Consider the following 27,375-nt stretch of genomic DNA (forward strand, 5'->3'; position numbering starts at 1 on the left):
AGGGAGCCCGATGCGGGACTCGATCCTGGGACTCCAGGATCATGACCTGAGCCGAAGGCAGTCACTTAACCAACTGAGCCACCCAGGCGCCCTAAATAAATAAAATCTTTAAAAAAAAAAGAAAAAGAAAACTCCTGTTGGTGTGATTTAAGAAAATTTTTGGCCATACCTGATCATAAAAGGAAGGTTACCAACTGTACAGAATAGGACTTTAGGATTGATGTTGGGAACTTCATAAACACAATGAACTTGAAAAGTTTATCCTTAAACCATCATCCTCCCAAACAAAGGGAGAGAAAAACCCAAACAACTGTATTTAAAATCATCAAAAGGGGCTATATTTTAGGACTTGAAGTTACCAATTGATGCCTTTAGACATTTCTTTTGATTTGGTGTTTTATGCAATTAAGCAGTGACCTCCTGATTTAAAGGAACAGTTTCATTTTTTCTAACCCATTTATTCAGTTTTCATTTGTAGGACTGCAGAGAAAGTTACAATGTGTGGTTTTTCTAGTTGTCCGTGCATACAGGTTCGTAGAGCATATGTACACACGCATAATGTTTTCATTTCCACTACGCAGTTCACTCCCTAGATACTCTGCCGGTGTTTGTTTTTCTGCTGAGGTCTCTTGCCTTTTTAGTACTTCTTCTTGTATTCTCCCGGAAGGAACACCACAGACTTTACTGGAGTCCCATCTTGGACTCTGCACATAGCATTTCCATTCCTTACTCATGAATGAGTTCTTTTTTCCCTAGTGACTGTTAGGGCCTTGTGGAAGGCAACAGGGTGGTGAAGGGAACATATTTTGAGATCTTGCCCGGTCTTAATAGGGGAGTTTGTGACACTTAGATTTTCATGTTTAGTCTATACCTTTTCTAAATCTCCGTGCATCATAATTTAGTCAAGTACATTTTTTTTTGCAAGGCACTGGGAAATGACAGAACAGTGGGATTTTATGGAAAGTGAACAGGGTGGGGCATTGCAAAGCCTGAGTCGTGGTCTGCTTGGATCATTGCCCAAGTGGCAAAGCCTTATGAAAGGGGCAGTGTGGTTGCATCATTCCTGCATGTACAGCTGTACAGCATCGGGACAAGAAAGAGTCACCATGTAAATGGCTGGGCAGTCGTGCTTGGAATTCGTTTAGTGAGGGCAGCCGCAGGATGGGTTACCTGTGTACTAGGGTTTTCTCTGGCCTTTGTGTGCCAGTGGTTTGAACATTTTGCTATACTGAGAGTTATTCTAATGTTTAGATGTACTTTTTCTTTTCTTCTCTCTCTCTTTTTTTAAAGATTTTATTTGAGACAGAGAGCATGAGCGGGAGGTAGGGGCAGAGGGAGAGGAAGGGCAGACTCCTTACTGAGCAGGGAGCCTGATGCAGGGCTTGGTCCCAGGACCCTGGGGTCATGACCTGAGCCGAAGGCAGACACTCAACCGACTGAGCCACCCAGGTGCCCCCAGATGTATTTTTCAAACATGGTCCCTAAGTGTGAAGCCACCTGCATTATTTGGTAATCAACTGAAGAAACAGATTTATTCTGACATTTCTGAGGGAAAACTAGCTATCTTTTATTTACTAAAAGATGGTTCATGAGTCTTTGCCATGTAAATCCTAATATAAAAGACTGTACCATGTACTTCATGGGTGACTTCAAGGAATGTCAGAGGCAATTTTCATAGGCAATTAAGCAAGTTTGATATGTAATTGACTTGAAAATAAGGTGCAACTAAACTTAATGTCTTCGTTTCTTAGTCATCTATAAAATGAGCTGGTATAAGATGATCATTACTGCTTTCCATCCATATAGTGTTGTGATATTAGAAGATAAAAATCAAATTAGAATATATTTGCAAGAAACCTAAGACTGCTAATACTAAGGTGAGCCCTTACGTCCACCAGTGGAGTGATTTTAGATGACAGGAGTTGTTAGTCATCGCTGCCATTTCCTGTCACTGGAAGGAGCAGGCTTGGTTAGCCTGCCCTCTGGCTTTGGGAAGGAAGAGTGCTGCTCTTGGGAAGAGTCGGTGGAGCCGTCGGAAGTAAATGCTCTTTCTAAGCTGAGTGCACTAGCCCTTCGGAGCATCTGGCTGCAGCCGCGGAGGGGAGTTGCACTGCTTCCCTTTAGGACTGAGTGAGGTTCTCCAATGCGGAGCAGTGGCCAGGAATTCTGAGTCCGCTTAATTCTAAGTCACCTCTTCTTTCTCTTTTTACTTATCTATACTCCCGGAATCTTATTATTTGCACCTTTGTCTTAATGTGACTAGAGGCTTGGTGGCTAAGTTCTGTAATGGGTCAGACAGTTGACAGTTTGGCAGCCGTGACAATATGAGAACACCCTGACTTTTCTGAACATTTTATAGCAAAATAACTGTCAAGATGCTGACTCGATCAAACCAGCTACAGTGTACATAACACTAGTATTTTATTTGGGCTCAGTAGGTCTTTATTTTTTTATAAGGAGTCAGATAACGTGGCCTAAGCCAGTTGATAGGGCAGAAGCAGTAATGTGTGTGGTTAAATCTGGTCAGTTGTGTGGTCAGAGCATGCAAGTGTTGGTCAGAGCATGCAAGTCTTGGCCGGCACAAAAGAAATTTTAGAACTCACAGATACTTGATAAACTAAGGGAGTGACTTTATTGATAAGTTATTGTGTGGGAAAACTGCCCATGCTATCAATAGTAACTTAAAATCAATTAAAAGAACGGAGTAACTGTGGGGTATTCCTTATCCAATAAGACCGATTTAGCAAGGAACTGGTGGTAGAAGTCAGAACTATGTATTGCCTACAAGCTGGCGGGGGGCTTGGGAGCTATATCCAGTCATACAGCAAGGACATGTGTCGTGGGGAGAATGGCGTGGTTTTCAGGAGGAAGCAGGAGGCCTTGATTTCTGAAGTGATTTTTCTCACAGGCAACATTTATTGAGTAGTTAGTTTACTATATTGTATAAGTTGCTGGAGACTTTCAGGAACATAAGACATCTTCTCTCCCCTCAAGGAGCTGACTTGTAGAAAGTGACTGATGCGTTTGGAACTTTCTGTACGTGTCTTCTCAGGAATGAACTCCTCATTACATCCAGAAGAAAGCTAGTCAGATATCATTAATAGTACTGTGGTCTTAATGATAGTTTTGGCCTCATTAATAAGACAGGTATGAGAATTTTTTCTCCCTCCCAACTGAACCAGTGCAGTGGTATTGAGGATTAGTGGTAAGTGATGAGAGAGACAGGTGTCCCCCGCTATCCAAAAGTAGAGCATTCCTATGAAATCTTTTGTAAGCTGAAATGGCATCGAGCAAAGCAGCAGTTACCATTCATTTATATGGAAAAATATTTGAGCATTCGCAGACTCAAAAAGGAACCTCTCTTAGGCTTCTCTGATACCTTAGGACACTTGCTAACGGGGGGCACAAAATAAAGATAAAGCCCAGATGTTCACAGCTCTGGCAGCTGGATGCTGAGATGCTGGGTGTTGTTTCCCAGGAGGGGGCATGGTGGCACCACTCTAGCTGCTCAGGTTGCGCACTGCTCCTCTAAGGGCTCGCTGCAAAATCAGTGCTGAGAACCAGGTTCTCATAAACCTGAAAATCCTCCTCAGATTTCTTTCGGTTAGCGAAAACAGGTACTAACGTAGGTCTTTTGTAAAAGTGAAGTGGTGTAACTAGAACTTCTGAAGAGCGGGGGATACCTGTGCTAACTTCAATGTGTCTTCTTCCTCTACTTTTCCTTTGACAAAGAGAACCCTGCGAGCGCCTTTCCAAGGGAGAACGCTGTTTCCTTATGGGAATTTGGTGCCAAAGGTAAAGAGAAGCCATTGAAGGGAGATGCTTAAGTAATGATAAAAGAGTACTGATTGCCACAAAGAGGACTTACCAAGATTGCCTTTTTGTGGTAAGAGCTTAGGATGGAAACACTGAAGAGCAAATTCTGGGGGAGATTTTCCTCTGAAAGAGGAGATGTAACTGGTTTCATTATCTGTGCGTAGGTAGAATGATTTGGATTTCCCCTTCAGTTCCTAAAAAGGAGTTCAGATATTAAGAATAAACCTAGTGAGGCTAGTGTGTGAGGCTTAGCCTCTCAGGGGCAACTAAGGTCTTCTCTTCCTGTCTTCAGAAAGAAGGAGAGAGCCCAAGATACAGGAAGTGAGAAAGAGCACAGGTCTCCCTGAACTATGGTGCTAAGGACGGGGGCAGAGCAGAAGGCACTAACATCCAAGCATGTGTTTTGATTGTCGGAGACTTGCTGCACTTCACTTGAGGTGGCAGGTGGTGGAATCTCCTGGTGTTGGTTGTGTGCTCCTGGTGGCTTTCTTGGCCTCTTGGTCAGATTCTGTTAGGTGCTGGCAGCTTCTTCAGTTGGACCATTTGCCCACTTGTGTTAGGCCTGATCAGTGATGTTACTGACCTTCGCCCAGGCTGGGTAAGTGTCCAAGTGGAAGAGGCTAACTCCCCATGTGTTAATGGCCACCATGACGATCACCAGGCCAATGACATTGACCCCCAGGCCAGCTTTCACCTACAGGACACAAACCAGCCCACTGTAAGTCACTGAGCAGGCAGCAGCACAGATCCCCCAGTGCTCCTCTCTGTGCCCCCCACCCACGCCTTGGCCCTGATCTGTTCAGTCACTGCCTGGGATCTGTAGGGTTGCCTCCAAGGGTAGTTCGGGACTGTGGAAGGATGGGAGAGGCCAGTAGAACCATCTCCACGTGGGTTCTCGCTCCCAAGTGGAGGCCTGGGAGGCGTGTACTTGGAACACCAGGTCTTAGAATGTTAAGAGTTATTATACGCAAGGATCCTGTAGCTACATGATAGGGAAATGCATTAAGGCAGGAACTTCTTGGAGCCTTTATGGTGCTGACACATATGGGGACCCGTAGGAGAGGCGCTATCCTACGAAGCCTTTGCCACTGTGAACTGTTTTTTCCTTCCCAAAGGAACAGCGTATGGAAAGTAGTGTCCCTTGGGTTCACCTGGAGAACCAGGTCAGCTGCCTCTGCTCAGCCCTTCCTTCCATGGGAGGGTGACACACGCTAGCTTTGCTTCTTTCTGCTGAGGGAATGTCACGTCCATGACCCTGAACCCTCCCATTTCTGCTGTGGGATTGACACAGGCTGAGGGGGTGTGAGGGATGATGGCTGGCAGAGCCAGGGCCAGTTGGAAAAAAGGACGGTAAGGATGGCTGGCAGCCTACAAGGGAGGAACGAAGCACACCACTGCAGCCACCATGGGTCCACTAGCTGGCATTGAGTTGGGAAAGCTGTGAGGGAGAATGAATGTTCCAAGCAAGTGACTAGATGTGTTGCTTCTCTGCTTTCTGGCCAGAGCCCTGGACTTACTAATCATTCTGGCTACCTGGGCTTTGGGCGTGGAGAACTGCCCAGGTCCCCTAGCCAGAGGAGGCAGGTTCTAAAGGGGCTGAATTCAAGTCATTTAGAGCTGAAAGGAACCACGCAGAGTTTCTAGTTGGAACCCCTATCTTACGCAGATGAGGAAATGGAGGTCTCAGGTCTGCCGGGCTGGGAATAGAACCCACGACTGGCTTACTTCTTGTCATCTGGTACCTTTGAAAGGCACTGTCTCTGATCACCTGATTCCAGAAAAGATGGTGGCAGGAGGCGGGGGTGAGTGGTGGGGGTGCCCAGGAGAGGAAGTGGGGGGACAGGAGAGTTGGGACCGAGCTCAACTCTTGAGCAGACAGGGTTGTGCAATAAGAGATGGGGGGGGGGGCGATAGCTGTGCCCTCCCTTCCCTGAAGTATTACAGATGACTTCGATGAGTGGTTTGAATGGTAGAAAGGATCTGAATATCTGCGACCAGCCTGACGCTCTCCCTTTCCTCCGTTTGCTATTTACAGGGCTGCTGAATATGTGAGACCCTCGGGAAGGGGGACTGAGCCCTATTTCAGACAGCCCAGCCCCAGTAATTAGGAGTGGTTTTCATCTTTCCCCCAGTGGCCTGGATATCCAGGAGCACAGCAGTGAGTATAGGTTGAGGGGTCGAGGGTAAATAGGCCCAACACTACAATCTGACCAGATGTCTCCTCAGCCATCTTGTGGGAGTCCAGCTGAGAACTAGGAAAGGAGGTGTGGGTGCTTCATTTTGCCATTGTTGCCTCGGGCTTCTTGCGTTCGACGGAGGGTCCTGTCCCCTCAGACCTTTCACCCTAGGTTCCTACAGTTTCTCCTACTTCCCTTCTCTGAGTAAACTGGCAGCTTTTGCAATGAACATCCCCACTGGTCCAGTGAAGAAACTGGGGCAGAGCCTTGTGCCTTCTCACCCTGGGCTGCATCTCGGGTCTGTTCCAGCTGTCTCTGTCTGTGTACCCGCTTTCTCCCGGAAGGGTGGGAGAGCACATTCTTGCTATTCTTGGTGCTTGTGGACCAGCTGAAGGCCTTTTTGCCAGCACCATTGTTTCGACCACACTAGACTGAGTGTTGACAGATCACAGACACTGCTACAAAATGATAAGCCTCAGGAGAAGGCTGTGGAGCCACTCGTCCCTGTCCTCACGGTAGGAAGAGGGCATCCACGACTTACCATATCTTTGATCTGGCAATGCCCATAGCTGAAGACAATGGCGTTGGGGGGATTGCCCACGGGCAGCATTACTGCAAACGAGATGCACATGGTGACTGGGATCAGAGTGTAGAGTGGATTAATTTGCAGCGTTTCAGACTAGGAGAAGAGAGAATTCACAGAAACATCAGCGTTGAGATGCGGCTCTCATTTCTTGGGCTTCACATCACAAACATGCTTTAAAAGGTGGCTTGACTTTGGCTAACCTTGGCTGGTTATCATGTGCTGAGGGCAGTTAAATCACTACTCAAGGGGCTCATGCTGCTCACTCCCATGGAAACATGGGCTCTGAGTTTCTTCCTAGAAGGGATGTTTCATTTCTTGGTGCTGGTCTAATTTTATCCTTTAGCTGAGAGATTCATTCTTCAAACTCAAATCTCATGAATGAGCTGCTTGGGTTGAGGTAGGGGTCCCTCATCCTTGGGGTGCAGAACTAAGGTGTTTTTCTAGGTGATGTTTGCTTTGTATGGGATTGAAACCCATGGTCTTGCCCTCAGTGTTGCTGAGTTTTAACTAAGTGCACGCCAAGGCTCACACAAATGAGATGATGGAGGGAGCGGTTGGAAGGAGACACCTGAGCAAAGAGCAAAGACAGTGGCTGGGGGTAGTCTTGGGTTAAAGCAGAAGGATATCATTTTGTTGGGGATGGGGAGGAGCCTTCATCTGATAGGTTTCCCCTCACTAATGGGACAGATGCAGCATTGTGTCTGGTCCGTTACCTCGGGGCCTGCTTAGCCAGGCTGAGATCTGGGAGTTGCTCCCCTCCTCTCATTCATGAATAACAAATTGTTCTGAGACCATGAGATGAGGCTGGCATTGCCTCAATTCTCAGACCCCCCTGGACTGAGAAACTGGGGGGAGATGGTGATGATAGAGCTGTGGTCTTGGTCTTTACAGCTGAGTGTACCTCTGGGAGCATTTTGCCCCCATTTTCTGTAGTTATTCCTTTGGCCCTACTCTTAGGTCTTAGGAGAGAAAGAAATGATGATTGTGAGGAATTGGAATCCTAGGGTTTTAAGGATATTCTGTGCATTCTTGTTTCCATTCAGGACTGCCTCTAAACTAATCCTAGTCTTTCAGAAAAGGGTTTCTAGAGCCCTTGCTACCATTTATCTGTCTGTCTGTCTATCTATCAAATTTGAAACACTTCACTTCCAAACTACGGCTGGAGACCAATCATTGAAGTCTGGCAATGACCAGAGGAGAGAGTACAGCTGGGGAGCTGCTCCCTGGGCCTGGGGCAACCCCTCCAGACATCTGGGGGCCCTGCCCTACTCACCAGGCTGCATAGGATGGGCAGGAAGATGGTGATGGTGGCTGGGTTGCTCACAAACTCTGTGACAATGGACACCAGGATGCATGCCAAAAGGGTGACAGCCCAAGGTGGGAGGCCACTCAGAGACAACATCTGGTGCCCAATCCACGTGGAGAGGCCAGAGCTCTACAGGGAGACGGGTGATACAGTAAGAAGAGAGGAGGAAGAACACATTCCCCATGGAATTCTTAGACTCCAGGAGGTCAGGGATGTTGGGGGGCTGGAAGGAACCACTAGGAGGCATCTAATTTGCCATCCTATTTTCAGGCAGACTGGACCCAGAAGCATTACTGATTTGATGATGGAATCATTTTTACAGCCCAGAAAATTCTTTATGATTGTAGTAACATTCAGTCTTAGGGTTTCCTGGGCAGTCATCACAGCGCATGGAGAGCTGTCCATCCTAATGGCTATGATTCTTCTCAGGATTTTGCCATGACGGCTTGGCAGGGGCTGGAGATCTTTGGGGCAACGGGCCCTTCAACTTCAATCTTATTACTGTCTCCAGCCTCTGACATTCTCACTCTGTGCATCCAGTCAACAGTGATTTTGACACAGACTCCCCAATGTAATCCTCAATTCTCCTTTTGAAATCTAGCTCTCATCACCTGTGAAAGGGGGGGAAGATCATCAACATCTTTGGACAGTAACCTTTCCTGTGGCTTGTGGGGAGTCAGTGGGCAGGGCTGAACATTAGAAGCTTTACATAGAGGGAGTCCCAGTCTATCTGCACTCAGTGGGAGGGTGCCACCTGGCTGGCCCACAAAGCTGGTCATGGCGGTCCGGCCTGTTTCAGGTTCAATCTCATCATGGCTGACATCAGGATCTACAGTCCACCAGTGTTTTTTCACGACACAAGATATGAAGGCATGGTGCCACTCTTGAACCTTTTCCGTTAGCAAAATTTATATAGATCTCCAATAAATGAATATTTCCCACTTGGAATAACTTCTTTGGTTAGAAGTTGTTCCTTTGTCAATAGTGAAGATTCCCTCCCTCCTTCAGAAAATTAAAGGACATGGTTGAGTTTTTGTACTAAAAACCTCACGTTGCCATATGCATTCGCCGGCCCTCCCTGCCTCCTCCTCTCCCTTCTATGGCTGACGTGCTCTAACTTTTCCTGCTTACCCTAGAGACTGCCAATGCACTACACACCTGGAGAGTAGGGCCCAAAGCAAGGTGAGACATTTTATGATTCCTCAAGCTCTAAGTCCTACTCATATTTTACTATTAGAGACAGCCTCACCACATTACCAGCAGGCTGATTTTTCTCCCCTTTTCCGAATTCACCAAAGGCTATTTGATCTCTGCTGTGGCCATTTTATCTGGGAGCATTTTCTTTTTCTTTTTTTTTTTTTAAGATATTATTTATTTGTCAGAGCACAAGCAGGGGGAGTGGCAGGCAGAGGGAGAGGGAGAAGGAGGCTCCCTGCTGAGCAGAGAGCCCAACTACGATGTGGGGCTTCATCCCAGGACCCTGGGATCATGACCTGAGCTGAAGGCAGATGCCCCCTGGGAGCACTTTCTTTTCTCCTTTTGCTCCACTGCCCGTGAGCTGCAAATCCAACATGTGGGGACTACAGCAATTCATGGTTGGTACAGAGCTTTGGGGCCGACAGGAACTCTGTGATTGTTACCTCTTATAGCACATTAAACCGTACCCACTGGACAAAGGAGAGGAAGAGCAGTTAGCTGAGTGGAAACAGTACTTATAAAGAAATGGAGTTCCACTGATCACATTATCCAGATAGTACTCAGAAGTAAAGTGAAAAAAATTTAATAGCAAATTTTTCCAGAAGCTATTTTATATTGTAATTTGAAATAAATTGATAAATTAGATTGCCAAGTTAGAAAAAAGCACAACAAAGGAAGTCTTTTTTTTTTTTTAAACCTTGATACAAAACATTTTACATTGGATTTTCCTCATGTCAAGACTGAAATTATTTCAAACTCGGTAGGAATCACCTATATCACACTTGAATTATATTATTAAATTAGTAGAGTCAGTAGATTTTACAGAAATATCAACTATGCTATCTGTAATACATACAAAACTTTGGTTAAAAAAAAAATCTTTCCAGGCTAGGGGGCCAAAACTAACAACTGAAATTCAATAAAGATAAGTATGATATTTAGAACTTGGAATTAGAAATACCAACAGCACATATACAGGATTGGCTGAAAGATGGGACGTTTAATAGTGGCTAAGAATGAGGGTTTTAGTTGGCTGCAATTTCAATATAAATGTTGACATGAGTGCCAGTGAAGCCTTATAAAAGCTTCCATATAAATACAGATTGGTGCTTGGATCAGAGGTGAGAGATGGGGCTTGGGTAATATGACTGCTTTACTCTGCAGTAGACTGACCACCTCTGGACCACGTTTAAATAAGGCCAAGGGCAAAGTGTCGTGAGGCTGAGGAGAGAGGCCAGCATGGTAAGGGGTCACTACTTCTTGAAGAATGGTTGAAGGAACTAGGGAGTTTTTGTTGGGGGGAAAAAAAAAGATCTAAGGGGATCTAATAACTTTTTATGACTTTAATAATTATTACCTAGGATGGGGTTCCAGAGGACAGAGCCAGAGCCAAGAGTGGAAGACATATAGAAGATCTGAGCTAAAAGTAAAGAACAGTTCTTTGTTCCCTGCTCAGGGAGTGCCCTGTCACTGGTGGGGTCCAAGCCCAGGGGTTGGAATTCTCTCAACTGGGTAGGAGATCAGACTCGGTGTCCTCCAAGGTTCCTTCCAAGTGGAGGATTCTGTGATATTATTACTGATGCAGATAGCCTTGACCTTCAACGAATGGGCAGTCAAAAAGTGCGCCAAGTTAATGAATATAGCGAAAGTCAAGGGAGAAACAGTGTGAACCTGATTCATTTGGGGGATCGTTTCCTATTTCAGGAAGGGCTAACACTTTAGGAAATTCAACTATTTCCCACCAGCCCCTTTTATAAGGTCGCATCCCAATTCTTCCCAATCAGAAAATCAGGGCCTATGAATAGCATTTACGTCAGCTTTAGCATACGTTCTCCAAAGGGGCTCAACATAAGCATGTGGACTGACCGAGGGAGGGACAGTTGGCTCTGTGTGGGTGTGGGGTGTCTCTGGACCCTTAGAGACACATCTCCCACCACCGTCAAATGCCCCGAAGGACATGGCTGTAAAGTGCAGTCAATCTTTTGCCTGTGGCAGTGTGGGCCGGTGAGCGAGGTGGGAGTGACTCCCTAGCACGGCTGATCTCAGCAGCACCGGCTTAGAGGCTCGGGGCAGGGCAGGGGATCCACGCCTGGCTCTACTGTTCCCTCGGTGCCTATGAATCTTCCTCCCAGAATCAAAACGACTCATCAGGGAAAGCTGCTTAAAAAATCTTTGGCCCAAGAAGAACAGAATTCAAGAGTTACCTTGCTGCCAGAAGCCAGAGCATAGCCTCCTCCCACCAGAATGACAATCTCCCAGGGCATGGTCTTCTGGAAGTCCTTCCACGTGATGATGGGCTCTGTCCCCAGCGAGGGCTCCCGGTTCTGCCCTGGATCACAGGTAGACAGCGGGAGAGCCGGATGAATCCTAATGGGTGGGGCTTGGGGAAACAAGGGCCTAACTGATGCACCGATGATTTGGGAGGCTGTTCTGCTATCAGGGAGGGGGGGCCGGGAGGGGGGGGAACCCAGAACGGCCTTGGGTATGATTGACCAGAGCCAGCCCTGACGTCTTCCCTTGAACTTCTCTCACCGTCACTCTTCTTCCCAAAGCAGGGCTTCTTTGCTGGGATCAGGAAGAGGAGGAAGCCGAGGAAAACAGAGACCGTGGCATCTGTGCGGTAGCCCCTCCTAGCAAAGAGACAAGCAGGGCTGGAGGCGGAGGGTCAGGAGGGGGGCACTATGTCTCAGGACAGTCTGTCTGAACACAGTGCCTCTTTTTAGGACCCAGTCTGGCGGGTGGTCAGCCTTCCTTCCTGCAGCTGCTGCCATGCTATCCAGCGGTGGATTTAGCGGGCAAGGGTTGAAGTCTGGAGGCTGGGCCTGGCTACGGTAGACGTCTTAGTGTCGCTCTATGGGCCCCTTGGAAGGAGAGATCAGGAGTTACTTCGGTAAAGGGGACTCGAAAAGGATGAGTTCTCTTTCCTGTGAGGGTCACACCTCCGTGTGTGTCTTTGCTCAATTGTGAAGCCGAGCTGAGAGATCTGTGTGCCGGCCTTCAGGGGTCCTGCAGGGGCGGCCGGGGGGCCTCTGCCTGCCAAGGCCCCAGCCACCCCCTCAGGCTCTCACAGGGGCATTTGATCTCTATGCCTCAGCCTCAGAGCCACCTGCGAGACAGCTGAGGTTTCAAGAGCTTAAGTATAAGACCAAGGTCACAAGGCTGGTCCGGGGCAGCACCAGATGCCAACCCCAGACCCGACGCCACACACTGTATTTTCTTCCTGACTCCGCATGGGTTTCCCTGAGAAGGGGGCACTTCCAGGGGGACGGAGTGCTTTCTGGGCTCACGGCTGCCCCTACGAGGAGTTGAGGAGGGACGCTGGTGGGAACTGTCTGAAGGGTCTGCGTCAGGGGCTTACTCTTAAGGAGGAGACAGTACCACTTACTTTTCAAAGAAAGAATCCCAGCCAGGAACAAAGCCAGGCTCCCGGGTAAACCACAGCACGGTCATCAGGATGAAGAAAAATCCAGTTACCATTTCAGGGTAGCTGTAAGATACAACAGGAAAAGCCGCTCCAGGAGCTGGGAGGTTTCTCTTCGCTCTTTCCCTTCGCGTGGGGTGCGCCTGTGTTCAGAGCTCCCATCCCGGGGACAAAACAGTGGCTGCCCCACCACTCCGAGCCACTGAGGAGAAGTGGGAAGAGGACTGAGAAGCTGCCAGAAAACGTGACGTCACCCACGTCTCCTGGAGAAGCTAGGTGGGGAGGGGTGAGGTGGTACGGCAGCATATGTTTATACAATGCAGAGCACGGCCTCCAAGGAGAATGCTGGAGGGGGACACGGGGGGAGGAGTGGGGTCCTTTTCGGAGGGAATTTGATGATGTATGTCAGGAGCCTTAAATTCAGTCCTTCCTTTCATGTAAGGAAATAACCAGAAATGCACAGTGATATGTTATCTATCTAAAAATTGAACATTCAAAGTGGAAACAATCTACACATTCAATGATATTCCATGACATCAAATACATTTTGGTATAACTACAGGTTCGAATGAGACGCACCTAACAATCATGTTTACACCGCAGAGCTAATGGCCTGGGAATATAATGACAGTCTAAAGCTAAGTGAAAAAAGGACAAGATCTAAAACTGTGTTCAGTTTGGACTGAATTTTAGCAAAAATACATACAATTTTGCACCAAAAAGAAGGATGGAAGGAAGAGTACATTATGGTAACAGTTGTCAACAGTTAACACTGAATAAATAGAAGTCAATTTTAGTTTTTTTCTTTATATTTTCCTGTATTTTCTAAATGTTCTACAGTGAACGGGTATTCCTTTTATAAATTAAAACATTTTAAAATACTGCTTATACCAGGATCCTTTTGCCCAAAGCTGTACCTGCCTGTTGCCCTAAAATGAGAAAAATGGCACCAACTAGGACATGGGGTCACTGGGGAAAGCTGATAATGGCTGATGGGGGTGGCGAATCCTCGGGCCCTCTGTCTTCAAGCCTGTATTTGAGAATGCCTGATGCCCCCCAGATCCCCAGGAGTGGCCATAGGACTGGCGGTGGCCCAGTCAGAGCAGTGTGGGGAACTGGGCCTGTCCCAAGAGGGTGGCTGTGCTGTCTCTCTCTTCTTTCCATCTGGAGGCCCCGTCTGCGCCATCCACCCCCACACCGCGGCTCTACCTTGGACTTGGAAAACGGCAAAGGGGAAGGGTGGCCACCTGGAATCTGGGCCCGCTCGACTCGGGCATTCAGTAGCATCTCTAAAGGCCTGGATTCATAGTTGTGGAAAATTCCCCAGCTCAAGGGGCTGTGGTTGTTGAACAAGGCTGCTTGTGGGCTCACTTCACCTGCCATGTTTTCTCTCCTGGAGAAGGAGAGAGGGTGAATGGCTGATTTTTACCTAATGGCTCCCAGCTTTTCATATTCCTCTTGGATTCTCTTCTCTGACACCTCTTCCCTTTTGGTCTTCTTCTTCTTGCTCAGAGAGCAGGTTTCTCTAAAACTGAGAAGGAAGAACGAGAAGGATAAAGGAAACATGCTTCTGAGGCCCACAGGAGTCAAGGATTAGCAAATGCTAAACTGCTGGCTTGCTGTGGTCACTTGTCCCCTCTTCTCTCCAACCCCAGCTCTCCTACGACTTTTATCTGCCAGGTTACACAGCCTGCCCTCAGCCTCTCCCCTAGGCTTCCGGGCATATCCATTTGGGTACATCTCTGGTGTATCGACGTGAACTATCATGTCTTACAGACTTGTGCGAGTGTATTTATGTGGGGTATTTTCTACATACTGGAGGTATAGAAATATACAGCTATCATTGATTTGATAGTAACCTCTGAGTTATTTAAAAAAAAAAAAAAAACTGCTCAGAGAACATTCCCTGAGCAATGGGAGTCTTGGGTCCCATGGACCAATAGCAAAACATCATATATATCTTCCCTTTATGTGTTTGAGGCTGATTGAAATATAGTTATGAAGAAAGGCTTGCTAGGCAGATTAATATCAGGAATAATATTGCAAGAAGAATATCTAACTTATGACTTTGAGAGGTACGTGAATATTTCATGCAACTACTATGTATGAATCGCTCATGTCTATAAAATTAAGCCTAAGGAAACTTCTACTTGGAGTCACATTTCTTTAAAAGTTAGTTCAAATTACTCTGTATGCTTTGAGAGAAACGAAACTACATTAACCACCCTCCCATTCAGACTTTTTATAAATCTGACGGTTCCTTTAACCAGTGAGTTGGAATTAAGAACATTCCATTGCAGAGCTCATAGTGAAGTGCCGAGGCCATGTATGTTTAGAGTGTCTAGAACGGGGATGCCTGACTCCCTGTCTAGTCCAGTGTCTTCTCCTCGCACATCCTCCGTGGTTACTCAGCAGCTCCCCCTTGGGTGGTGCTCCCCAGGGCTCCCGCCATGTCTCTGGATGGACAGGAGAGCCTCGGTACCTCGCCGGCAGGGCCCTGAGACTCACTTGCAGCCAAGGAACAGCCAGTGCATCCAGAACCAGCTGACCACCAGCATGATGAGGGAGATGGGGAAACTGAAGAGGAACCACGTGCCGAAGTTGACCACCTCTGCAGCGGGGTACTGGCTGGAAGGGAAAGAACCAGGTCAGTGATAAGAAAAGGATGGATTCCCATGTGGTTTCTGGGGGTGATAAGCTAAATGCTCCCTAAGAAGACATACATCAGAGCTAAGGGTAACGACGTGGTAACACATTATCTAGAACTCACGTATTTGACAGTTGCAACTGCACAGGGCCCAGCCAAGCATTATGAAGTAAGCTAAAAAGGGCACCTAAGCAACCACACTTGATATCACTGAAGTATGCATACTTTGCACTCAGGAGAACCAATCGGGAGCTGTTTTGATCTTAATTTATGTAGAGATTCTTGTAAGTTTACTCATCTGGTTTTCAGGGCAACAGAGAATGGAAAGGGCAGTCTGGTATACTTGGTTTATAAAGTTCCTGAAGGAATGTGAGCTTTGAGGGATGCAAGGCACCGATTCCGGACAAGTTTGGACTCTAGAACATCATCAAGTTTCCAGGTATTAACTGTGCCCCTAGGAGAACCATGACTTGGAATCTCCAAATCCTTCATCAACATCCACTGCTGCCCTAGGGTCTCAGGGAGGTTACCCAGAGGACTCTTCACTCATCAGGAAGAGCTGTGCACCCCCAGCCCAGGTGTTATTTCCTGGGGAGCCGGGATGGGCCACATGTGAGCCATGACTTTAACCTAGACAACACCTGTGTTCCTTTCCTCTTGGGCTCTTCTCCCACCTCTAAGGTGGGAAGAGACTGCCCCTCTTTTCACACTAGGCACTGCGTGGAAAAAGAGAAAGACCAAGAGCAGAATCCCCCCCACCCCGCCCCCAGAGAGGATGCAGTGGAAACACAGGATGTAAGAGTGCTTCATCTTCTCTCTCATCACAGAGACATCTGCTTTTCTGCACTGTGGCCTGGTCAGGGACTTACCTTTACCATCCATGTGCTTCTTGGGAAATTGTGACAGCTTGTGCCTCCCCTAAGGGCCAGAGTGGGTCACTGAGAGTGGGGGGTGGTGGTGGAAAGAAGGGCTTTCGGAGCTAGAAGGATACCAGGGGGTATAAGTCATTGAGTGACTCACTCTGGCCTGTAGGGGCTAACAGGCATAAAGTCTGTTGCATCATCTCTTCCCTGTACATAGAAATCTAGGCCCTGTTCCTTGACCCAGGAAAGGGCATGGGTTTTTAGAATAGATTAAATAGACTTCTGTGGATACAGAGGAGGGCCTATTCCCATCTATAGCACTTTAGAAAGTGTAACAACTAATCTGTAGATTTTTGAAACACAGCCAGAATGAACTCTGGGGGTGGTCTGTTCACCAGTGCCAAGAAAAACAGCATGGTGGCACTTTCAGACCAGTGGAGATCCAGGGAGCTCACCAAATTGCTCTTGCCTAGGTCACCAGTAACCTCCACGTCACTGAATCGAATGGACACATTTTTGTCCTTCTTTTGCTTAGTTATTCAGCCACTTTAAACAGTATGGCCCACTCCATCCTCCTTGAACACTTTCTTCTCTTGGATAGAATGACACCAGATTTTTCTCTTCCCTGTGTGATACCTATTGTTCTCTCATTTACAGTCTACTTTAAATATCTGAGCTTAATATTTATGGCCCCTGCTCTACTTACTCTATATGTTCTCCCTGAGTGATCGATCTCCTTCACTCTCCTGGCTTCAATTTCCATATGCATCCCACCAGGACCCACTAACATCTAATTTGTGCGCCCCAGTACAAAATGCAAATGTCGGGCCGCTTGTTAAAAAATGATTGAGAATTTTCAGATGGTGAGGGCAGAACCTCAAGCTAAGTGTGGGGTCCTTCTGAGCATGGTGGTCTGGTGTGATCATACAGGTTGTGTGCTCATGAAGACAGCTCTGGAGGCCACTGATTCTAAATCTATGCCTTTAGCCTAGAAATTTCTCTTGAGATTCAGAGCTGTGTATCCATCTGGCCATCTCAACCTCCATGTCAACATTTCCTTATTTTTCTGCTCTTGTAGGTCAAGGGCAACTCTGTTCCCCCAGCTGTGGAGGCCGTGAGTCTGACAATCAGACTTGGCCTTTCCCTCTCTCAGGCCTTTTCTAATCCTGCCAAGGCTGGTCAAGCCTACCTCTGCCTATCTCTCAGATCTGACCATTTCTTCTCACTACTGCCTGGGTGAGCAGGCCACCACCAGCTCTCTCCTGGGCATCTGCAGTGGTATCCAAAGTTGTCCTCCTGCTGAAAATAGGCATACCTTCTCTTTTCCATTTTTTCAGTCCAGAATCAGTTCTTCAAAACTATAAATCTGATCACCTCACTCCCTGCCTAAAATTCTTCAAAGGCTTCTCATGGCATTTCGGATGAAGTCCAAGGTCCTTCCTGGGCTCAAGAAGCCCTTTGTGATCTGCACGTCCACCTCCCTGGCCTCCCTTTGCCCTCTACCATTCTCTCGTATGTGCTCTGCTCTCTCGCCTCTGAGTCCTTCCACTCACTGTTGTCTTGGTCTGGAAAACCTCCCTTCATCCAGTGTATGCCCGCTGTGCTTCCGGTCTTGTTCCCTAGCTGTGTCCTTGGGGAGGCATGTCCTCCCCGTGACTGGGCGGCCCCTGTGGGCTCTGCAGGTTCAGCAGAACCCCGCCCTTCTCCAGTCACACTGAACTGTCACGCTCCATCGTCTCTTTTCCCTCTTGGTATGGAAACTGCTCTAGTTTCTTTTTCTGCCCTATCCTTAGCACCTAGTTCTGCTCCTGACACGGAGTGCGTGGTTAGTGGGTATCTGTCGACCAGGTGAGTTACTTACTTGTTGAAGTGTTCTAAGAAAATCAAGCTGGTGGACGTGCCAATGATGGTGGTCAGGCCCCCAATGGTAGCGGCGTAAGATATGCTCAGAGAGAGGCACTTGCAGATCATCTGGTCATGCTGGGACTTGTACTTTCTGTTGAGCTCTTGGTTCCTGGGGCCAGGGATCAGGACTAGCGGCTTTTCCTATCAGAGAAAAACCAGTGCATCTTTCCAACCCAGTGTGGGCTGTCCAGCACACAAAGCATGGAGGCAGTGCCGTGGAAAGGTTTTATGCTTGGGTGTCAGAAAGACAAATCCCAATCCTCGTTCTACCATTCAGCAACTTGGGCAGCCCCTCTGAGCTGCATATTCTTCTGCAAAATGAAGAAAGTCCCATTTTCTCCACCAGATTGCTGTGAAGAGTCACTGAAGTAATATACGTAAAGCACTTAGAACACTTCCTGGCATTTAACGAATGGTAAGCTGTTATTACTTTTGTTGTTAGTCACAGCATGTTCTGTTTCACTTGAACTCTAGCAAAACTGGTTGCTCTCCGCTTTGCATGTGAATGACACATGGAAGGTGGTGGTTCTCTCTGGAGCTGGAGTGACAGTCCTGACCGGGAGGTGACTGAGAAAGAAGCCTTGGGTTGCAGAGGGAATCCAGTGTGGGATTCTCTCCTCACTCTTTTCTGCCTCTTGCCTCTTGGTTTTGCCTCCCCACTCTCCCCCTCCCCTTGCATATAAGGCTAGCCTTCGGTGCTCCTCTCAGGCCCTGCTTGGCCCAGATGGTGGCCTTTCAGGGTCAGAGGTTGCTGACCCCTGGCCTCCAGTGTAGATAAAGAAGCAAGTGGGGCACCTGGGTGGCTCAGTTAAGCGTCTGACTCTTGTGGCAGATCAGGTCGTGATCTCAGGGTCGTGGGATCAAGCCCTGTGTCAGGCTCCCAGCTCAGCGTGGAGCCTGATTAAGACTCTCCCTCTCCCTTTGCCTCCCCCCACTACCCCCACTGCGCTCTCTCTCTCAAATAAATAAATAAATCTTAAAAAAGAAAAGAAGCAGCAGCAAGTACCCTCTGCCCCTCTAGGCCTATTCTCCCCTCACTGAGTCTTTATGAGACCAGGAGCCACCTGGGGCAAACATCAGCAGGCCAGATCCTGGGAAACCCACGGGGAAGAGGCTCCCTTGCCTCCCTCTCAAAGTTTACATAGTGCCCCACCTTGTAGGAGGGCCCAAGTCAGTCTGGACCCTTGCAAGCCTTCCTGAGAGATTCATTATCAGAGCTGTAAGGGACCTCATAGATTTTCTGGTCCAGTGGTTTTCTACGATCCTTTCTTCTAACGAAAATTTTCATGGACCTCCAATATTTAAAACGTAACGTAGCATTTAATCAGCATACGTCTGTTTTATAACTGAAAGTAGATACGTGTGGCCAGGGAGACTTGGATTTGAATCAAGATGCTCCTCTCCCTGCTTATTGGCTCTGAGGCCTTGGGCCACATGATGTCATCTCTTTGCCTCATCTGCAGAAACAGAGGTCAAGACTGCTACCTCCCTGAGCCAAGACTAGGGAGAAAATGCTCAGCACACTGTGCTTGGTATACAATCAGTGTTTCAGAAATGGTGGCATTTATTTATGCTGATGATGAATGTTAAATATTTGAGATTATTTGGATGGACACAAAAATTTGAAATCAAGGGCTATAACTGATAGCCGCAATTTTAGGCCAACTTAAAGGTCTATTTTGTTTCAGTGGTATAGCAAGTAGCAGGAAAAATACTCATTCACACACAAAAAGCAATTTGCTTACAATCTCAGAATACTCAAATACAATACTTGCATTGTCCCCAAAGCACCTTTGAGGAAAAAATTTGAACACCTCTGATCTAGTCCAACACCCAGCTTTTATAGCTGAAGAAAAAAACAGGGGCTCAGATGGTAGAATGACTTGCCAAAATCAACAGTGAGTTAGATGTTTTATCCCCATGGCATACGCAGGTCAGACTTGTCTGTGGATGGACTGCCTGGTGACGGCACACTAGCCTGATGCCCTCCTAACTTCAAGACCAGTGCCCCTTGGGAAGCTCAAGGCATTTCATGTAGGAAACAGGGTCAGGGGGTGAGTTCCATTACCTGGGACCGGTGCTCCTTCTTGCCCTGGGGATTTGCTGTTTTGACCGGGTTGGTGATTCTGGGCACACCATTCACGTTCTGTGGGGACAAAGACCGTCCCACTGTCAGGAAGAGGATGTGGCAGGCCTCAAGAGGGGCCGCATAATCGCCCCATGGCATCCCACGCCTCAGCACTGTGGCCATCGGAGACCAGAAGCCAGGGAGAGCATGCAGTGGGGAAACACCCCACTGTGCCTCCAAGACACAGAGTCCCATCCAGCGGGTGCAAAGCAGCCTATTTGCAGAGACTTTTGAAACTTGGCAGAACATGGCTCTGTCCTTGTAGGACAGCTTGGCTTTCTGGAATTTCATTAGCTAATGAAGAATCCTTCATTTTTCTTTAACACAAAGAAAATGGAAAAAAAACACCAAAACCTCACCACAACAAAGTCCACAGTTTGGTGATCAAAATTTGGGCTGATATAAGGAGATGTGAAACCAGTTCTGGGGGAAGAGGTGAGGCCATAAACTCTGCTTTCCTCTATAAATGTGACCCTTTTGGGGTGCCTGGGTGGCACGGTCAGTTAAGCATCGACTCTTGGTTTCAGCTCAGGTCATGATCACATGGATCGTGGGATCGATCCCCACATCAGGCTCTGCACTCAGCAGGGAGTCTGCTTGAAGATTCTCTCCCTCTGCTCCTCCCCCCACCCACACAAGTGCGTGCTCTCTTTCTCTAAAATAAATAAATCAATAAATCTTTAAATGTGACCCTTTTTATAATATAGTTTTTATATGGAATCCCCACTACGAGGAATCCTGAGGGTGAATCTGTGACTCTTGGAAATCTGGATGGCTGAGTAGTGGGCTTCCACGGGAAAGGCTAGCCTGTACTTTATGAGGCTAAGCCCTCTCAGGGCCAGGGTTCAGAGATGCAGGCCCTCGCCCGGAGCCCGTGCAGCCTTTCTCACTTCCGGGCTCGTGTGAGCACCTCTGTGTTTTCACATCAGTGACTGCCACTGGCTCTAGGCTCTAGGACGTCTCTGTCCCTGAGTTATCTTGAGGGACTTCCAAGTGATCTTAAAGCACAGAAAAAACCCAAGGCCTTACCTTGTTCTGCATCAGAGAGGTGAAGTCTGCAGTCGACGTGCTGGAACAAAGCAAAGGACATGAGAAAACAACAGTGGATCCGACCTCATGAGATGGGAATGCCCCACCCCCCCATTGGTGTTTGGTGTAAGTGACCCCTCTAGGGTCCAGTTTCCTAGGCTACAAAGACGACTAATCTCACCAGAGGCTTCCCGGCCTTCCAGAGATGCTGTCAGGATTTGTGGGGACACAGCATTTCCTTAGAAGCAGTGCTGACACTCCTAATAACTAACATGGAGTGCTTTTTAGGGGCCAAGCACTTAAATATGGACTTTAGTCCTCACAACATTGTTATCCTTGTAACAGATGGATGGCGCCGGTATTCCTACCTGCATGTACAGAGTAGACAGTGGGCCCAGAGAGGAGCCCTGACCACATTCTCACTGGCTGACTCGGTGAAGGTCACTGTCTAGAAGGAGAACCTTGTGAAATGCTTCTCTGAGGTTGCAGGAGTAGGGAGAGTCTGGGCTGCACATGGAGAAAGGCAGATGAGAGCAAGAGGATGGGGGTGAGGGGAAGGTGGGAACTGAACTGTAGCTTACTGGCTACGCTCAGTGCTAAATGCATGCTTCGATTTGTCTTAGTTCTGAGGACAATGGGTGCCATGAGCTCACTGTAAAGACAGGTGTTGGACACGTGTGCAGGCCTGGAGTCCCATGGCCGATAGCCATGTCCAGGCTACCCCAGGGGAGGGTAAGGGGTTGATGGGGGTTTGGAGGGAAGTGTTTGGAGAGGGTCGTTAGCCTGGAAGGAGTAGAGTAGTATGATGTTTCCCCTCCCTCCTTCCCAAATCGGGTGAGAAGGGCAGGCCCGGAGCCCCTCAGACAGCATGGGAGGTGCCAGCCACCCCAGAAGACTGCCATCCTCCCCGGCAAATGGCCAGGCTCCCACCAGCACTCTGCTGAGGGAGTTCGAGGGACAACTTGAGCTTCTGCATCAGAGTTTGGGGACATATATATAGGTCTGGAGAAGAACAAAGGCAGGGCATAATGTGGAGTCTTGTGGTGGGTGATGCACATGGAAGGTGGCAGGGCCAGAGCCGTCTTGAAGAGGCCCTACCCAAGAGGCCAAGGCAACCCCCAGAACGAAGAGGCTCTGGGAGAGTGAGGCAGCAGAGCACAGAACCGAGGGGTGGGGGTGAGTGGTCATCCAGGAGCTTCTCACCACCGCCATCAGGCCTGGCGCTCTGCAGAGGGCGCCTCAAGGGGACACTCCAGAGATGCTGAATGTGGGCCCCTGGCAAGTGGGAGAGTGAGGGAGTCTCAGAGAGGGGAGGACACCTGGAGGGGTCAGAGGCAGCAGAGGGAGGGGTGGGAGCCCTGAGGCTGAGAGGAGGAAGGGTGAAAGAGGAGTCTGTCCCCATGCACTCTGACCTCTGACCCTGCAGGCCCAGGGGACAGGAGGCAGGAGGCACTGTGGCTGAGAGACGGAAGTTTCGGAGTCTGGACCAGACTGCTGACTACCTGCAAAGGAGCTCATTCTGTTCTAACACCTTAAAGAACCAGAGAGCAGTGAAGTTTGCCTGAGATCTTGTCCAGGGCCGTGGAGGGGAATCGGACAGCTGTGACTGAAGGCAGCAGTGCGGGGGAGAGCAAAGCTTGTCCCCACCTTTCTATGTTCTCCCCTCACACGTGCTGGTTGCACTCAGGGCAGCTCTCGTTGCCCAAGAAGACACCAAACTGCAAAACTCAGCTCTGCTGCACATCCAACCTTTAAAGGCAACATTCATCACAGTATCCCTTGAAGACCACATTTTGATATAGAATTTCTGGAAGAAATGAGCTATTAATGGATCTGTCTCACATAAATGCTTGGGGGCGTATTTCTCCTTTTTTAGCTTCTCCCCACCCTCATGCGACTCTCTCATCAACTGTCCTCGAATCCACTGCCTATCACCTCATCCTTCCTTGTCATATCTGACAAGGCCAAATCTAGTAAGACCATATCTAGTATCTAGAAGATACTCTGTGATTCTCTGAGAATCTCCAGTGACATTTATTATGTTTTTCCATTAACTAAATGTAGTATTCTTCTACTTCAGTTCTACTTGGTAGATGTGTGGACAATCAGATTCAGTCAGTCTTTCTGTCTCTTCCCTCATGGCTGCCACTCCCTGTGGTTGAGGGAGTTGCCCTCAGGCTCTTGGCAGGTGGTTCCCAGGTACGGAGAGGAAATTAGGGCAGAGGGAGGTGGTGGTGCGGCAGGACGTGAGCCGGGCCCATACATCTAAAAGAGCTGTTCAGGTACCCACTTTCCTGACCTCTGGAATAGACCTGACAAGGCTCCGTCTGGGAGGAGGTCAGTCATACTCACTCTTCATTGACAAAGATGAGTTCCAGAGAGGGTTGGCTGTTGTTTACATCAAGACCTACAGGAGCAAAGGAAAGCAGACATGAGATGTGGAGGCTGGAGCTGACCGTGCAGGGCAGGGGCTCAGGGCTGGGGCTGAACGGGGAAAACGAGGGCAGATCCTGCTGGAGGCAGGCGTGACCACTGCCCTTCCCTCTACTCTGAAAGCATGGCGGGGCTTGCGGACACAGGCAGGCCCAGGGTGTTGCCAGAACCCTCGAGTGTTTGGGGGAAAGGAGCAGAGGTGGCTGCTGTGAGCAGGGGAGGAAGGAAGAGCCAGGAACGTGGGGTCCCAAGGGAGCTTCAGGTTCCAAGGGCTGGCCTGGGATTGAGGGGAGGGGAGCGGCACAGGTGAGGGCTCTGGGGGCGGCCCTGAGCTGGGCGGTGTCCCAAGAGGAGGGTCCAGGGGCGAAGGGGAGGTGAACTCCAGCAAACAGTACTGATGGGCTCGGCCTCTTCGGCGCTGGAGTTGCCAGCCACGAGCTGCTCGTCCTCGGCACTGACCAGCTCCTGCAGCACGGCCTCCACGATGGGCATCACCATGGCGGTGGTGGACGTGTTGGAGAGCCACATGGAGAGCAGCGTGGTGCAGCACATGAAGCAGAGCAGGAGCCTGGAAGGCAGGGCGGGCGGGTGCGGTGTCCACAGCATGGCCACTCCCCAGGGTGGCCCCCCGCTGCCCTCGCGGGGCTCCTTTGGGGCCTCCTATGAACCCGACGGAGCTGGCCTAGAGAAGGGGCCGGGGGGGAGGGGGAGGCGCTGGCATGTATCCAGAAGGTCAGGGTTTTATGTCATGCATTCAGCTCTGTACTCCCAGGGCTTGGCACCGAGTAAACACTAAATTCATTTTTGTTGAATGAATAAATCACACTTCCTGGGCTGATGGCCTCAGTGAGCAAAAAGCCCTTCCTTAAGCAAAGACGAGCTTTGGTAGTAGGGTCGCCGGGCCTGGACTTTTACTCATTGCTCGGCTCTGCAGCCGAGGTGGTAATGAGGTGTGCTTCTGGTGCATAAAGGAATTCTTTTTTCTGCCCTGCAAACAGCAGTTCTTCGGGGACCATTACAGTCTTTGCTCTGCAGCTACGTCACCGTAGTTACTAGTGACCAGAGACTAACGTATGGAGTTCACGGTTCTGCCCACCACTTGCCCAGCTGCCCACTTGCTGAAAGGATAGCTCCCCCCGCCCCACCCGGCCACACAAGTGCCCCATGTCACTGCGCGCACTTCTTCAGCTGGTATCTTGAAAAGTCAGCCCCCGGAGGAAAGCACTCACAAAAATAACCCTCAAGTTATTTCTCTTTGACTTTGGAGACATACAATGCGTGTTGGAACAGACGTGGTTCTCGCTTCCGTAAGACAAAGCCAGCATAAAGACCACCCATGTTTCTTACTTGACGTGGGATCCCTGATGTCGCGCAATGTGGGGACACCTGTCGTGTGGATTAGGTTGGGCAGGCCGAAGTCCTGGTGGAGTTTTTCTGTTTAGGCTGAGAGCCACAGGAGTTTGCCTGCCCGGGACCCCCACCAACAGCAGACAGAGAGCCCCGCAGGCGGTGGAAACATGCTCGGGGAGGAGGTAAATGAAGAAGAGTGGAAATGCAATGGGAGCAGCATTCTTGAGTTTGAGTTGAATACACAGAGGTTTTAAAGAGCTGCGGAGTCTCAGCGTGATGTGTAGATGCCATTGTGTGCCTAGGAGGCTGAGTGTGGGGTACAAGGCTATTAGTGAGGGGGCAAATGACACCGAATTAAGCTATAGTTAAATGGGAGACGGGAATCTCCTTTGAGGCCTAAGCTGTGTATTCATCTAAATGACTAATGTTGAAAACTGATACCATATTATTTATTTATAAGCCATTGGACTCTCAAAGGAGTCAGGGCCGCTTACATAAAATGTCACGAGAAAGCTGTAAATAGGAGGTAAATATTCCGAAGGAAAGAGAAGGGTAGGGTTATTCGATGCAGCAGAGGTGAGGTTAACACAAAACTCATTCCCGACTTTCCTGCACATTCCCCAAGGTTGGGAATGTCTGCCCTGGCCCTCCCCCCAGCAGACAGAGACCAGGATGCGGCTGAGGGCCTGGAGGGCATCTCCGACACCAGGTCAGGGGCCACTTGTCTGAGCTGCAGTCTGAACCAGGGACAACAAAAACTCAGGGTGGATGGGAGGAAACCTCCACGTCTCCTTAAATGGCAAAGGAGAAGACACCCATTTCCCTGTCCAGCCCGTTCCCTGTTACGCTGGAAAAAAGGTTGAGAAACAATTTACGTTGGTCCTTCTCGTTTTACTCAATGGACCCCTTGTATTTTGTAACCTGCTGCCCGCGAAGTCTATGTGGCTCCGATAAATTACTGAGACTGTGAAAATAAAGGACACCAACGTCACACACGCACATCTCTCTTCCACGATGGAGGGCCCTCTCGCCGGAGGGAGCTGTGGGAGCCCAGCAGGCCTGATGTCGTTCCATCCCCATTAGTAGAAAAACACCCCGACCTGGACGTTCACGTGGGGGCCCAGGACCCCTGTCCAGGTGGCCCCTGGCAGCTGGGGGCCGCACGGTGGCTGGGCACCTCAAGGGCTACTTACATGCCCGGCTTGGCTCCGGCCATCATGACCATGCGCAGAGCAATGCGCTTATGCAGGTTCCACTTCTCCACGGCAGCCGCCACGCAGATGACGCCCACCAGCAGCAGCGTGGTGTTCTTGAAGTACTCGGCGGCCACCTGCGGGAAGGCAGCGGGTCAGCCCCTCCCCCGCCGCGGCCCAGCGCATGCGCCCCGCACAACGCGTGCTCAACGGGCCCTGGCGAGCGGGAAGCGGGGAGGTGCGGGCTGTTGACCTAGCCGACTGCTTGACATTGTGTATTTATAGATATAATACACACACGCACATATATAATATATATATATACGTTCCTACTACCTTGGGCAGGCACTGATCTAAGCACTTTACAGAGATGATTTCATTTAATCTGGCCAGTAACCCAATAAGGTAGATATTCTTCTTCATGCTTAAAAAAATTGATTGATTGATTGATTGATATATAAAAATATTAAAGCACCCTGTTTTTAATTACGATATCATTTCAAAGAATAAATATATAATTTTATCTTAATCCTTAAAAATTATTAAAATAACTCTGGGGGCGCCTGGGTGGCTTAGTTGGTTAAGCCTCTGCCTTCGGCTCAGGTCATGATCTCAGGGTCCTGGGATCGGCCTGGGTGGCAGGCTCCCCGCTCAGTGGGGGAGTCTGCTTCTCCCTCTCCCTCTGCCTCTCCCCCCAGCTTGGGCTCTCTCTCTCTCAAATGAATAAATTTTTTTAAAAAAGCATAAAATAACTCTGGGCTTATCCCCAAATCTCATTTTTTTTTTTTTAGCTTTTTAGAAAATTATGTTAATTTTTAAAATTAGAAAATTAATGCATGCTCATTATGGAAAACGTCAAGATACAGAAAAATTTAAGGTGAAATTACCCTTAATCCTGCTACTGTTATTACTTCTATATATTTCCAATTTATGTCTATATAGATACATAATTGGATTTACATACTATGCTGTTTTATATTCTGCTCCCCTCCCCACTTACATCATACCCCGGTCATTTTCTTATTTGACTTAAATTTGTTGGAAAAAAATCATGTTGATAGAAGCATAATGTGCCACAGAATTTGGCCATTTTCCTTTTATTGCATATTTAGGTTAATTCCTTTTTTTTTTAAACTACAAATGGAACAAAGAATCTGCTTAGATCATTCACCTTATATAAATGTGATTATTTCCTCAGGTTAGAGTTCTCCAGGGTATCTTTATAGCTTGCCTTAAATCTTTAAAAATTTTTAAAAATTAAAAAACTCCAAATAATTCCAAAGTTGCAAAGAGTTCCAAAGTGATAATTACATAAGGAATGCCC

The 27,375-nt window shown here is 48.5% G+C and overlaps 1 protein-coding gene across 1 annotated transcript in view; it reads right to left on the reverse strand.

Moving 5' to 3' along the window:
* Positions 1 to 4,372: 4,372 nt before the first annotated feature.
* SLC13A4 (solute carrier family 13 member 4) overlaps positions 4,373 to 27,375 on the reverse strand; it is a 40,415-nt gene continuing 17,412 nt past the window's right edge. The window contains exons 3-16 of the mRNA XM_021692923.1: positions 26,052 to 26,188; positions 23,904 to 24,076; positions 23,428 to 23,482; positions 21,076 to 21,115; positions 19,987 to 20,064; positions 17,875 to 18,059; positions 15,012 to 15,131; positions 13,933 to 14,034; positions 12,468 to 12,569; positions 11,615 to 11,712; positions 11,287 to 11,411; positions 7,853 to 8,014; positions 6,535 to 6,672; positions 4,373 to 4,510 (exon numbers count right to left, since the gene is read on the reverse strand). Coding sequence (XP_021548598.1) covers positions 4,373 to 4,510; positions 6,535 to 6,672; positions 7,853 to 8,014; positions 11,287 to 11,411; positions 11,615 to 11,712; positions 12,468 to 12,569; positions 13,933 to 14,034; positions 15,012 to 15,131; positions 17,875 to 18,059; positions 19,987 to 20,064; positions 21,076 to 21,115; positions 23,428 to 23,482; positions 23,904 to 24,076; positions 26,052 to 26,188 — 1,653 coding nt within the window. The remainder of the gene's footprint in view (positions 4,511 to 6,534; positions 6,673 to 7,852; positions 8,015 to 11,286; positions 11,412 to 11,614; positions 11,713 to 12,467; positions 12,570 to 13,932; positions 14,035 to 15,011; positions 15,132 to 17,874; positions 18,060 to 19,986; positions 20,065 to 21,075; positions 21,116 to 23,427; positions 23,483 to 23,903; positions 24,077 to 26,051; positions 26,189 to 27,375) is intronic.

Source organism: Neomonachus schauinslandi, chromosome 12 (genome assembly GCF_002201575.2).
Source record: "Neomonachus schauinslandi chromosome 12, ASM220157v2, whole genome shotgun sequence".
NCBI classification, from domain to species: domain Eukaryota; kingdom Metazoa; phylum Chordata; class Mammalia; order Carnivora; family Phocidae; genus Neomonachus; species Neomonachus schauinslandi.